The following is a 12,512-nucleotide window of genomic DNA, read 5'->3' as shown; positions in this document are numbered from 1 at the left end:
CGAGCAGAGGAGGAGGACATGGGAGAGAGAGAGAGGGAGAGAGAGAGAGAGAGAGAGAGGGGGAAGGGGGGGGAGAGAAAGATACAAATAAGAAAAAAATAAAAATAAAAAAGGGAATAAATCAATGACCTGGTTACTAATGACAAATAGCGACTTTCGATTTTTAACTTTCTTTAATTAAAAAAAAAAAAAGGTAAAAATCACATTCTTATTCAACTGGTGAAATTAGCTGTTGCAAATAAAGCTGCAGTATCCCTTCTTTAAGGACTGTCTCTCCGATTTGTTTTGAGCGGATAAAGGGAAGTCAGATACTGAAAAAACGAAATTTTAAATAGTATTTTTCCTTTTGGTTCTGCTTTCCTTTTTTTTTTTTTTCCTAGCCCTCTCTCAATTTGTTTTTCTTAAAGAAGAAAATAAAGCGAAGGAGGGGATTAAGTTTGTAACATGCTTTTTTCTTCTCAGAGTACAACAGTTTAAAAAAGAAAAAAAAACTACAAATAAAAACAGAACAAAACAAAACAAAACAGAAAGAAATAAAGAAAGAAAAGGGGTTGTGGTACTGGGATATTGCAGCTTTTGAAATGTTTTTCTTTTCTTTTTTTTTTTAACCGATTTTCATGACTACTAACAGAAGAATAGATGAAGGTGAACAGGCAGTATGAATGAGCTGGTCAGGGTTAGTCAGAAGCTCATAGCAGCTTTTAAGCAGGTACAGTCAGTAAAATGCTAGTGGATTTGCAAATTAGGAGCAGGAAAGCAAAAGGAAGAAAAAAACTAAAATAAAAAAAAGCGAAGGAGAAAAAAATCATACTGCGGATGCATGCTTGCGTGAGAAAACTTAGTGGGAGCAACGGAAAATGCCATTAGATTAAGGAGGTTTATTACTGAATTCCTTCCATTTTGGTTGGTTTTTGCTTGTTATTTATTTATTTACTTATTATTATTATTTTTTTTACCAGTCTCTTTTAAAGAAATACTGCATATTCAATTTGCACAGTTAGTTCAACACTAAGTCACTGTCATCACTGCTTAAACAACTGTTATGGGAAAAATAAATAAATAAACAAAGCGAAAGTTAAATTAAATTAAAAAAAAAAAAAAAACAATAAAAGCAACTGAAAAAAAAAAATCTACCGAAACATACGAAACCGTGTAGATGGTCATTTTAAAGGATGTTCAAATGTCATACGTGTTTAATGTTAATAAAACTATAATGGCAAGAAAAATTAAAAAAACATTTTATCGACTATTTTAATGACTCAAAATGACATTAGCACCTGTAATCGGAGGAAGTGAAAGGCAAGGATTTAGGAAACATTCGCTGTGTTCTGAAAAAAAAGAACAAATTATACAAAGCCTTCAAAATTTTTGTTGTTTGTAAAAGCCTGGCCTTCTCCAAGGGGACCTTCTGATATTGCCTATGCAGTATTTCTAATTTCTCCTAGAGAATGACAAACCTCCTTAATTTAAATTGGGTGCAATTTACCACTGTAAAGGCATGCATCAGAACATTCAGGAACAGCCCAGTTAATATCAAACACTCACACACCCCCCTCCTCCTCCCCCAGCCCCTTCCTCATCCCTACAGACACAGACAAAATCAGCAGACTGCATAAACCCCGCATAGGCATGCCTACCACCCTCCCGTTACAGGCTCTGCGGTTATTTAAAAACACATTCCACTAGAATTACAATGTGCTTTTCATGCAACAATGAATGTTACTAGCTTTAAAAGGGCAGTCATGAAGCAATTAATTAAAATGCATACACAAAAAGGCTGGCTAAGATGGGTTCCCCCACAATATCCTGGCCTTGAAATTTCTCCTGCCTCCCCCCAGACAGAAACCTAAAGTGAATGAGTGGTCCTCACAGCACCGCTCCTTCCTCCTTCCTCCTTAGCCTGGCTTACCATTGGTCTCTCCAGGCTGCTTGTCCCTTTTCCTCTTCTTCTTCTTGCCCTGCAGGGACAGAGGAAACACAAGGGATTATTTCAGCAAATAGAAGTGGGGGGGGGGGGGGCGGGGAGGAGAGGGAGGAAGTCTGGGCTCACCTGTAAAGGCAGGAGGGAGGCCAAGGTTTCAGTCCACACCCACCCCAACCCCACCCCCTTAAATCCAAATGCCCTCAGTTGTGCTCCAGCCAGAGGGACACACCCAGCAAGGAGAAGAGAAGGGGTCAGCAGGGGATGAAGGAAAGACCTCCACACACCTCGGTCCATTCTCAAACCTGACCCAGAGCATCTGATCCCACAAGTGGGAGAAGAGAACTGATGAAGGAAGATTTAGGGAGATGTAGAGAGACAGGGTTGGGAGTGGCCCAAGGGCCCACAGCCAAGTGTCAAGTGACTGTAGAGGTGGCCAAAAGGCCTCTGTTTCCCTCAATCAAAAAACAAAAGCTTTAGCTGGGGCTTTCCTAGTAACAACAGCTAACATTTATTTAGTACATACTATGTGCCAGGCATGATTCTAAGTGCCCTATGCACATTGAGTCATGTTTCCCCTCACACAATCATGTACAACAGGTACTACTGCTGTTCCAATTCTAGAGATAAGGAAATTCAAGGACAAAGGGGGTATGTGAATTTTCAGAGATCACACAGCTAGCGAATGCTGGGGCCGGGATGGGAACACAAGAGCTCTCAGTTCCACAGCCCTTACCTGCTAGGCTGTGCTGCCTACATATTTAATCCCTTGCCCTCTGAGGAAGGTTTTTAATTGATTACAGGGATGAATTGCATGGGGTCATTCACATTCTCCAACCCGGACCCTTTACCATCTGCTCGTAGCTGGGATGTGGCATGGGAACAGGGAAGAGCTCTGTAAGGATGACTGCATCCCTGCAGATCTGAAACTAGTTCTCTCTTGCCTCGTTACTGCCCATCCTATCCGTTGGGAGTCAGATGCTGGGTATATATGAAATGTCACAAACGAGAGGACTGGCCTACACATCTGTCTGTTTCAGAACATCTAAATACTGCCTCTGCCTAAAAGTTCTCTTGGTATGTTGACGTCAGGTCTGGAAGAGAAAACAAGAGTGATGGGTAGTAAACTTGGCAACTCGTAAGGCCCTGTATGGAGAACCTCAAGATGGAGATGCCATGATTTTAGCTCCACCCAAGGGCTGAGAGCCAAATGTCTCAGAGAAAGCCCATCTTTTCTCTCAGATCTTGGGGCCCATAGCATTTGGGAAGCTTGTCTTGGCCTTGAGTTTGAAACACTGATACATTTACCTTCTTTGATAAACAACGTAAAGATTTTTCTTTATTTGAGAGAGAGCAAGTCAGAGAGTTTACGTGCACAACCACAACCCCAAAAGCAATCTCGCATGTTGGAGGGGCAGGGGCAGAAGGAGCAAGAATCTTAAGCGGACTCCCCACTGAGCACAGAGCTCCATGTGGGGCTCCATCTCACAATCCTGAGATCATGACCTGAACCTAAACCAAGAGTCAGATGCTTAACCAACTGAGCCACCCAGGCAGGTGCCCACTGATAGACAATTCAAAAATAAAAAAGTAAAAGGAGTTCATGGGGCCTTCTCATGAGCCTCAGCAGCTCGTCTTCATGTTTGTGGCTCTCCTAGGGGAGCTGCCAAGTGCTGCCTGGCCATCTTGGAAAAGGCAGAAGGGGCTCATTTCCATTCATTTAGGAGCCTGAGTGAACATTCAGCTAGGCACAGGAAACCACTGTGACTCCGGGCAGTGTCAGCATCCACATGCCCAATGGATTCTCAGTCACCTCTGGTTTAATACAGGGCTCACCCATTTCTAGTTTCCCACAATACATCCTGAAAGGCAGCTGAAAGTTCTAGTCCCCATGGGAAGCTGTCAGTTTAGGATATATAATTGAAATGTTCGTGACGAGGAAAGAGTCACTTAAACTAAAGGCTTTTAGAGGACAGGGGCTGTGTTTTAATCAGAAAAGGACAAGCAGTAGCTTAATAAATAATATTTAGTGAAGAGGGACACATGTCTCAAGGGAGGCAGCCACCTCATTATCTTCTTAGATGTAACAAAAGAAGAAGCCTAACTATGGAGGTCTTCGGCCGGTGGGGCGGGGGGGGGGGGGAGGCGGGGAGGTGGGGAATGAAAGATGAGCAAATGGTTTAACATTCGTGTCCTTTACCTAATCTGGAATAGCCAGAAAGGCAATAATGTTCTAATATAATGCCACGGGTTGGACAGCACTATGGGACCAAACTCTTTTCTTTTATGCTCCAGAATGTGCCAAGTCCGACAACCCAAATGTGATGATTTTATTCAATCTTATTTTGCTAAGGCTTCCATTACTGGAAAAGCAGGAACATGAAAGAGGCATGAAGTTAGCTCAGAAAACTTCTTCCAGAAGAATCTTTACAACTACCAAAGCAACGTATAGAAACTCCTATGTCAAGCCCCAAACCTGACAAGTTCTACCACAATCAAACCCCTAAGACCTTTAATTCTGACCCTTGCTCCACAGACCGTTTCCTGGGGCACAGAAGCGAGGGAGGGGGGAGTGTGTGTGTGTGTATGTGTGTTTACACTCATGCGTAAGGAGCCTTTGTGATAGGCCTCTGACAGTACCCCATATAAGAGAGGAAGCTCCTTCATCGCTAGCTCTAGATGGACCTCTAAACTTTCTCTCAAGTCTTCAGAGATTCCCCTATTATATCGAGCTCCTTCTGAATGTGAAGCTGAGCTGCAGTCATTATTAAGTGCCTCATGGACCTTCTAAAACCTGGAAAGCACTTCACGAACACCCCAGGGCGATACCTGTCTGACTCCCAGGCAAGTCAATGGCAGCATTCTTTTGAAGCTATCACTACCACAAAGTTGGCCTTGTATCTTTGTGGAGATCTCCCCCTGCACAACTCCAGAGGGCAGCATGCACACAGACCGTAATGTAAATGGCACTCCCTAGAGTTGTGCAGTGCGCATCCTGCAAAGCTGTACATGAAGGCCCTAGCATGACCCCAAATGTCTGTTGGGGATATGATGTCTATGAAGGAGCAGAATTCCTCTCTGTAGTACCATTCTAGATCACTCAAAGAATTAGGTCTGTAGCAGGTAAAAGGTGAAGGTAACCTCTAAGAGCTGCTGACCCGAAACCAGAGAACAGTGTCCTGAAATGAGATGGCTGTTCATGTGGAGGCTGCAGAGCCTGCCTGCTGCTGGAAATCTCCACCTCGAGGTCAGGTGGGGGTGAGCAGCAAGCCTGTGGGAGAGCATTAATTTTCTCATCCTCTTCCTTTCGGCTCCAGAAGAAAGGCTTCCCCACGGCACACATGCTGAGGACAAATGGAAAGGTCTCAAGCAGCTAAGACCTGGTGCGTGACCATCCGTGAGTGACAAGGGCCCTGACCAGAGCAAACATTCCAGTGAGAGGTACTGGTACTAATTCCTGTTTCAACTCCCAGGAGGAACAGAGTCTTGTGCTGCCAGCCAAGGGCACTGGGACCTAGAGGGAGGCAAGTGGGAGTGGGGGGGACGGGTTGGGTGATGATGAGGATGTGGAAGGTAAGCCCCACAGTCTGTGTTCTTCACACCCCCTAATCTGCAAAGTGAATAGCAGACTAGCAGGCACATGTTGAAAGGTACGAGAAATGGCTAGAGTTGGGGCACCTGGGTGGCTGAGTTGGTAAAAGTGTCTGCTTTTGGCTCAGTCCTGGGATTGAGCCCCACATCGGGCTCCCTACTCCATGAGGAGTCTACCTCTCCCTCTACTTCTCCCTCCTGCTCTGCATGTGTTCTCTCTCTCACTCTCTCTCAAATAATTAAAATCTTTTAAAAATTTAAAAAAAAAAAAAAGAGAGAGAGACAGAAACAGCTAGAGCAAGTGGGAAGCAGCATCCGCTCAGGACCCATATATGTCTGTGGCCTCCAATGACACATTAAGTTTTGAGAGTAAATGCGTCTGATTTAACTGAGTCCCCACAGTACCGTTGTGTGCATGCTCACAACCAGCCCTGACTGAACCGATCTCAACCCACGTACAGAGAGCGTCTTCATTAAGGACACTGGCTGCAGGAGAGCTAGGTCAGGAGCATGGACAGGTGAGAGAACCCTCCATGGCTCCACACCATTGACAAGAAACAGGAGGAAAAGCCCACTGCTGGCATCAAGGCAGGTTTTGTCTCTAAAGACACCCTAAAGAGTGAAGGGTTAAAATTCACTTTATAAAACCCAATGCCATGGAATAAGAGTTATCAGGTGAAATAAGGGACATCTCATCTACTGCGTAGAGGAGGGCCAGCCCAGAATATTGCTGGGCAAAACACGGGACAAGAAATAGAAGGGGGGGTGGTGGTGAGAGAGGTCTCTCCTTGCACCGGAGAGCAAGGTTAGGAGAGGACAGGAATCATGGGCATCACAACCACTGTGATTAGTGAAAACCACCGCCCCACAGTGTTTTCTAAAATCCAAGAGAGGAAATTAGGCAAATCCTGTAGTCAACACAAAGCCCAGAAAGACACACCACACAGCACAAACCCTCTCCCAACCCTTCCTGGGCCCTGAGGTGTTTCCTCCAGTCCACCAGCAAAGACTACCACTGGCTGCTTTCAGGGGTCCCCCCACCATGTCCCTCTTAGGATGAACTAGCTTTTCAGCTTCTATTGCACCACAGTATAGGGCAAGTGTTTCATTTCTCCCTCTTAAGGGCCAAGGCCCTGCTGGAAGGCCTGTGAGGAATCAAACCCTCTCTCCTACCCATCTCCACTGGTCCTCCCCTGGCAGGCCCCAGAGACCCCTGCTGAGAAGCACTTAAGCCCCCCAAAGCATATCCTGGAGTCATGTCTTTACAAAGACCTGGGCACGAAAGGTGTGGACAGCCCCAAGTCAAAGCCACTGGGGGCCACTGGGGTCCCGGCTGGAATAATGAAACACTGGCCGCCACCCTCCTTGAAGAATTTTGGCATGCTGATGGAGCCATACTGGAAACCAAGACAAGACCCCCACCCCCACCCACCCCCGCCCCAAGTCTGATGCTCGGGCAAGATGCTCCTGGTCCCAGGACTGGGTACACTGCATGGTTCTGAGGCCTGATTCAAGCTGGCAGGTAGTACTCCCGCTGGGCAGATGAACCCCCCCCCCCCACACACACACACACCTCTACAGACTCTAGTGCAGAGAAAGGACCACCTACATAGTTATCCCGCGCAGACCAGCCGGGGTACAGCTGCATGTGAAGCTGTCGCTCCTTCCGGGCCAGCTCGTAGTATTTCGCTTGCTCTTCTCTGGACAGTGCGTGCCACTGGAGGGGACAGAGAGGTGGGGAGGCATGCAGAACATCACCAACTACACCGTGGCCGGGGACAAGAAACGGGTCTGCTCTGCAGGGTCCTGGCACAAACGGGTGCTCAGACAAAACCCGCTCTGTCAATCCTCTCATTCTCTTATCTGCACTCTCTCTAGGGAAGAGGATGGCAGGGGGGGTCGAGGATGTTGTTCGAATGGGGACTTCTGGTCATGCCTCCATGAAGGCCACTGAGGAAGTCAGGATGTGACTGAAGGGACAGGGCTCCGGTGCCAGGCCACCCACTCTGCCCCCGTCCATTCTTCCCCCCAGTGAGGGAGCTACGTACCCTTCGCCCCAGGATCTGGTTGATGGCCGCACTTTCTTTCAACGTGCACTCGGCCACGACCTTGGCCCTCATTTCCTTCATATACAACATGAATGCGTTAAGAGGTTTCTTTATGTGGGGCTTCTTCTTTTCTTCTTCCTTTTTGGAGTCCTGATGCTTTCTGGATATAGACAGGACAGACAGACACAACCCCATCAACAACTGCGAGGTCCTACCTCCTCCACAGCAGAGAGCCCATCTCCCTGTCTGCTCAACACCCAAACCAAGCAGTTCTGAACGAGAAGTACTCGTTGGTCTTCTCCACCACAAAAAATGGAACAAAAACATCCTAGTGAGGGTATGAGGGAAGAGAGATTTCATCATCACTTCCTGAATGTCCTGGACACACTTTCCCAAGCTGGAGGGAAAAAGCACAGTGTGGCCAAATCCCCCTTGGCCGGTGCCTCTCGTGCTCTCAGGACAGACCTCCAGACGTTTCGTTGTGGGTGAGGCATGGGGACACGGTTGCAAATCCCAGTCTGTCTGTCCAAGGACACGGGTACACCCATGGTGGGTACCAACCACCAACTCCACACTTTGTCAGAATCCAGAGCGCACCCGAGCTGGGTGTCTACCGCAGTCACGTGCACGGTAGCCAACCACGGGCTGGACTGACAACAGGCCAGACAAGATGGGGAAGGAGAAAGCCACAGAAATAGTGAAACTCACGAGCTGTGGAGTGAGCCGACGTCACTCTGGGAGGATTCCTGTTTGACTGTTGGCGTGACTATGGCCGGGTGGGGGATGCCGGTCGTATGTAGAGTGTGATGTGGTGGGACCATATGGGGAGGGAACCTGGAAGACAGGAAGCTGTGTAAATCGTCAGAATCAAAATGAATGAATGGGGAGGGATGTGTACACACAATTAAAAAAAAAAAAAAAAAACAACCCAGCACGTAACACTCACATGAAAGCAACCCAAGGCATATGAAACCTGTCAGCATTAATTAGCGATAAATTAAACATAATGATTCTCATAATGTCATTAAAGCCAATCTTCCCCTTCATTATTGCTACTGACAAGAGACATTATGATTTTTAACATCTTTAGCAAAAGACAAATACAACGGATGTACTTGGGCGGTAGAGTAGGCTCGGACTACCTGCTGGAAATCACACGTCCACTTGTTTTTTGAGGCATTATTAGCGGCATCTAAGAAGACAATTTCCTAAGTCCTAATCAGCTCTAGAATGAAAGGTGAAATCTATTGTTGCATATTGACAGCTAAATAAAATATTAACGTGGCTGAAGTACACATTTTTGACAATGCCGCACATGCCTCATTAGGCCACATTCTGTTGATGGAGTACAATAAAATTTTTATTTTTCCTTTGCTGATGTGCCCCATCGTTTTGACAGGAATGAGAGAAAGTGAGGCAGAAAGATGAGGAAAATCGAAATACTTCCTATCTGGTTCTCATCATAAATCACAGATATTTTAAATAAGCTTGCATTCTCTTACAGAAAGATGAGATTTTATACACACACACAAATGAAACTCTGAATTTGGACGTGTATTCTTTCCCACTCTGTAATTCAAGGATTCTTAAATTACTTTTACTTAAATAGGCTGCCTATGCTTCCAAAGGCCTTCTAAAACAATTATCAAAGTGGTAAATCTATAAGGAAAGGTTGTTTTTTCCTCTAATACTGTCCATTTTTAAGAAAGTTCTTTGACCCACCCCCTCCCCCCCGCCCCGCTTAGGCCCTGAATTAGCATTTCCTTACCATGCAAACTCACTAGAACATAAAGAGCTAATTTTAAAATGTTCACCTTGGCCCATCGGGTGAACTGACAACTGGATCAAACAGCTTTCACGTTTTCTGATATGCTTGGAGTCACTATGATTTGTATTGGGTTACAAGAATCACCCTTCTTAAAAGAAGGTATATTACCATAGAGAATAGGAGGGTGAGATAGATGCAAAAAAGGACCCTGAAAGAAAACAAAATGGCAGTGTCCAGGCTCCAATGTGCCCAGGTTGGGCAAGTGAGCAGGTGGGGCGCTGTTCATGGGAAGGAGAACTCAGATAAAGCAGTTGATGCTTTCTTAATTAATTCAAACCAAAATGGTCTCACATAAGCATCCAGAGAACGAAGACCTGCTCTCCAGGCGGCCAGTTCTGGTGGGCACTGGGAGTGCCCTGAGATAGTGATTTCAAGTGGATCCTGCATGTATAAGGTTCTTTTCATATATGGACTGGATATGAAAAGTTTCCATTTCACCCAAATAATGTAGCAAATGTTAATCTGAACAATGGTAAAACAAAACAAAAAAACCCACTAACAATCTGCATAGATCAATGGAGAAAATATCAATGAATAATGCAGATTTCTGAAAGGGCCCAGACTCGTAGTGGACATTTGACTCAGAAATTTCATCCTGATGTGGCCCTCTCCTGCCACTACCTTTTACAAATTTAAGCCCGTATCAAAGGTATCAAAGTTTGGTAACAATGACATGATTTTGTAAAATAAGAAACATTTAAATCCTTTAGGGTATATAGAAGGAAGAAGGGAAGGAAGGAAGGAAGGAAGGAAGGGAGGGAGGGAGGGAGGGAGGGAGGGAAGAGCCTAAGAGAAAGAAAAAGAAAACAAACAATCCCCATTCCCCTTCCCAGAGAAAATGAAAAGCAAACCCTCGGGAGGCACTTGGGCTCCCATGTTACACCCTGTTCCTTCCCACTGCACAAGGGCCTCTGAGGAAACATAACTTAAGAACATGTGTTCTTGGAAGCCCTTGGGTGAAGCGGTGGGTGGAGTGGCAGCTTTTACTGTGAATTTTAAAGGCTTGACATTCCTCAAATACATATGTTCTCTTCTTGCTGAATGAGAATATGTGTACAGACATGAGAGAGACAGAGAGAGACAGACAGAGAGAGAGAAGGGGGAGAGGGGGAGAGACAAAAACACTGTGTGGGGAGGTGTGCACATGCGCCGACAGGCAGCTACCACAGTTTGAGTACATTTTGTGGTGTGGGGGGCAAAATGTCCAGCGCAGGCCGTGGGGAACCAACGCTTCCAAGTTCACATGCCTAGACACATATTCATGTATCTGAAAAACGTACAGCAGAGAAAGAAATGGGGTGTTGGGGGGAAGGGGTGGCTACATGCATACCTTTGCTTAAGAAATTCCTTTCTGCAGACAACTATTTCATGAAATGCAATAAACACCCTAAAAATTCTAAGCAGCTCATTATATACCCCCGTCTGCTTTTATGGCTCCGAGCCAGAATATAATGATGAACCTTAACTTGTTAAGGACAACTAATTTTTGTTTCTGGCTGTCTCAGGGGCTCCTCTCTTGCTCACTCTCACTTTACTTCACTGTTGACGCGTTTCTGTTAACTGGATGTCATCTGCCGGCCTTGATTTTATGCACAAGCAGTGGGATGCATTTTCCTGTGCAACAATCCTGCTTTGAGTTGCATTAGGTTTGTCATTATTCTCTCATTTTCCCCCTTGCACTTGTAACATTTCATCTCTTCCTGCCTTATTTTTTGTGAGCCACGGTGCACCCACATTATGGTTTATACATGATCTCTCTCCCTTTGAAGCCGGCAGATTTCAGAGCCCGCTCTCGTCAGGAGAAGAGCCTTGCACCAATTTAGCAGGCTGAGGGCCCGGAGCTCCAACATCTCAATCTAAAGGGGGTCACAGGGTGGCACAAGTGAGTGTCAGCAAGAGCTGTTTAATTGCCAATCTAGGCTTCTCCATGGTGTTTAAAGTATAATGACCCATCACTTAATTCTGAGAAGTCCTGGCCCCGCTGCTGAATAGAATGAATATCAAAGGGTGTTCTGGAACAGGGCAAGCTGCCTACATTTCCTATAACTGCCATAAGTATAATAGACCTATACTTCTGTCGCCCCATTACCACAATAATGTATTTAATTTGCTGTATACGCTTTTTAACTAGCTACCTTTCATAAGGCCTACCTGGGGAATCGGCGGCCTTCCCCCCTGTACCTCGAGCCCCTAACCTTTCCTCCCACTGTTTCCTTCCTCTCCTCCACCCCCTTGCCCACCTCTAAATCATCGACTAACCTCCTAATGATAATTCAATCGATAAGCTTAACCCCAATCCCTATCCTACGATTACTTCACTGCTTTTAACCTCCAGAACGCATCGAATAAACAAACATGCAAAACAATCAGGTGCATGATATAAACGCTGGCTTGCAGGGAAGATGAGCTGTGGATTAGGGCTGCTCTGAAGCAGCTCCCCTCCTGGGAGACTCCCAATTCGTTCTCATGCTTTGCAAGGTTGTGATGACATTATTTAATGAACATAACCTTCCTCCTCTCGCTGGAGAACAGAATGCTCAAGCATTTTCCCACCTAACCAATATTGGTGTGGATTTTGAAACTGGGATCATTTGTCACACTCGGAGACTGGATCTTTAAAATTAGGTGATCTTCGTGGCGTAATTACAAATGGTAGGTGGACTATAGCTTGTTTTTCTAACTGGAAGGGATTTTTACTCTTTCCCCCACCAAAATTACTGTTTTGTAAGCAGGAAAAGGGACTGTCTTGTCCTGTCTCTCCAACCCTCCCTCTGGCCTTGGGTTCCCATACGGACTACAGAGATTAGGAAAAGATGCTAGGGACAGCATCCCTGCCATGTAATGCATGCTGATTTAATTATGGGACATCATCAAAATGGATTACTTGTTGTAGCCCATCAGGAAAGTCTAAACCTCCACCGATTTAATTAACTTGACTGAAAATCAGATGAACAGAAAATAAAACTATCATTAGGAGCGATTAGTGACTACTTAAACCCACTGCTGCCAACCGGTTTGTAAATAAACTAGCACTCACTGAAAAATTAGCCAGAATTAATTAGAGAGAGGAAAAGGAGAACGGAGGATTACAAAGATCCAGGTATACGTATGTGGGTATGTGTGT

The 12,512-nt window shown here is 45.5% G+C and overlaps 1 protein-coding gene across 50 annotated transcripts in view; it reads right to left on the bottom strand.

The window, feature by feature from the left end:
* Positions 1 to 12,512, bottom strand: part of TCF7L2 (transcription factor 7 like 2) — a 281,057-nt gene that overhangs the window by 89,974 nt on the left and 178,571 nt on the right. For 22 of the 50 annotated variants that reach the window (XR_007406926.1, XR_007406927.1, XR_007406925.1 and 19 more), the window contains 5 exons: positions 8,269 to 8,409; positions 7,561 to 7,720; positions 7,122 to 7,229; positions 1,910 to 1,958; positions 1,278 to 1,328 (listed from right to left, as the gene is read on the bottom strand). Coding sequence is in view for 42 of the 50 variants with exons in the window: in XM_025467219.3 (XP_025323004.3) it covers positions 1,278 to 1,328; positions 1,910 to 1,958; positions 7,122 to 7,229; positions 7,561 to 7,720; positions 8,269 to 8,409 (509 nt within the window). In the remaining 8 variants the exon portion in view is untranslated. The remainder of the gene's footprint in view (positions 1 to 1,277; positions 1,329 to 1,909; positions 1,959 to 7,121; positions 7,230 to 7,560; positions 7,721 to 8,268; positions 8,410 to 12,512) is intronic. The other 28 variants (XM_025467222.3, XM_025467223.3, XM_049103619.1 and 25 more) reach the window with 3 other exon arrangements.

This window comes from Canis lupus, chromosome 28, assembly GCF_003254725.2.
Source record: "Canis lupus dingo isolate Sandy chromosome 28, ASM325472v2, whole genome shotgun sequence".
In the NCBI taxonomy this organism is placed as follows: domain Eukaryota; kingdom Metazoa; phylum Chordata; class Mammalia; order Carnivora; family Canidae; genus Canis; species Canis lupus.
Note: the sequence above shows the minus strand (reverse complement) of the source record. Positions and strands in the feature narration are given on the sequence as shown.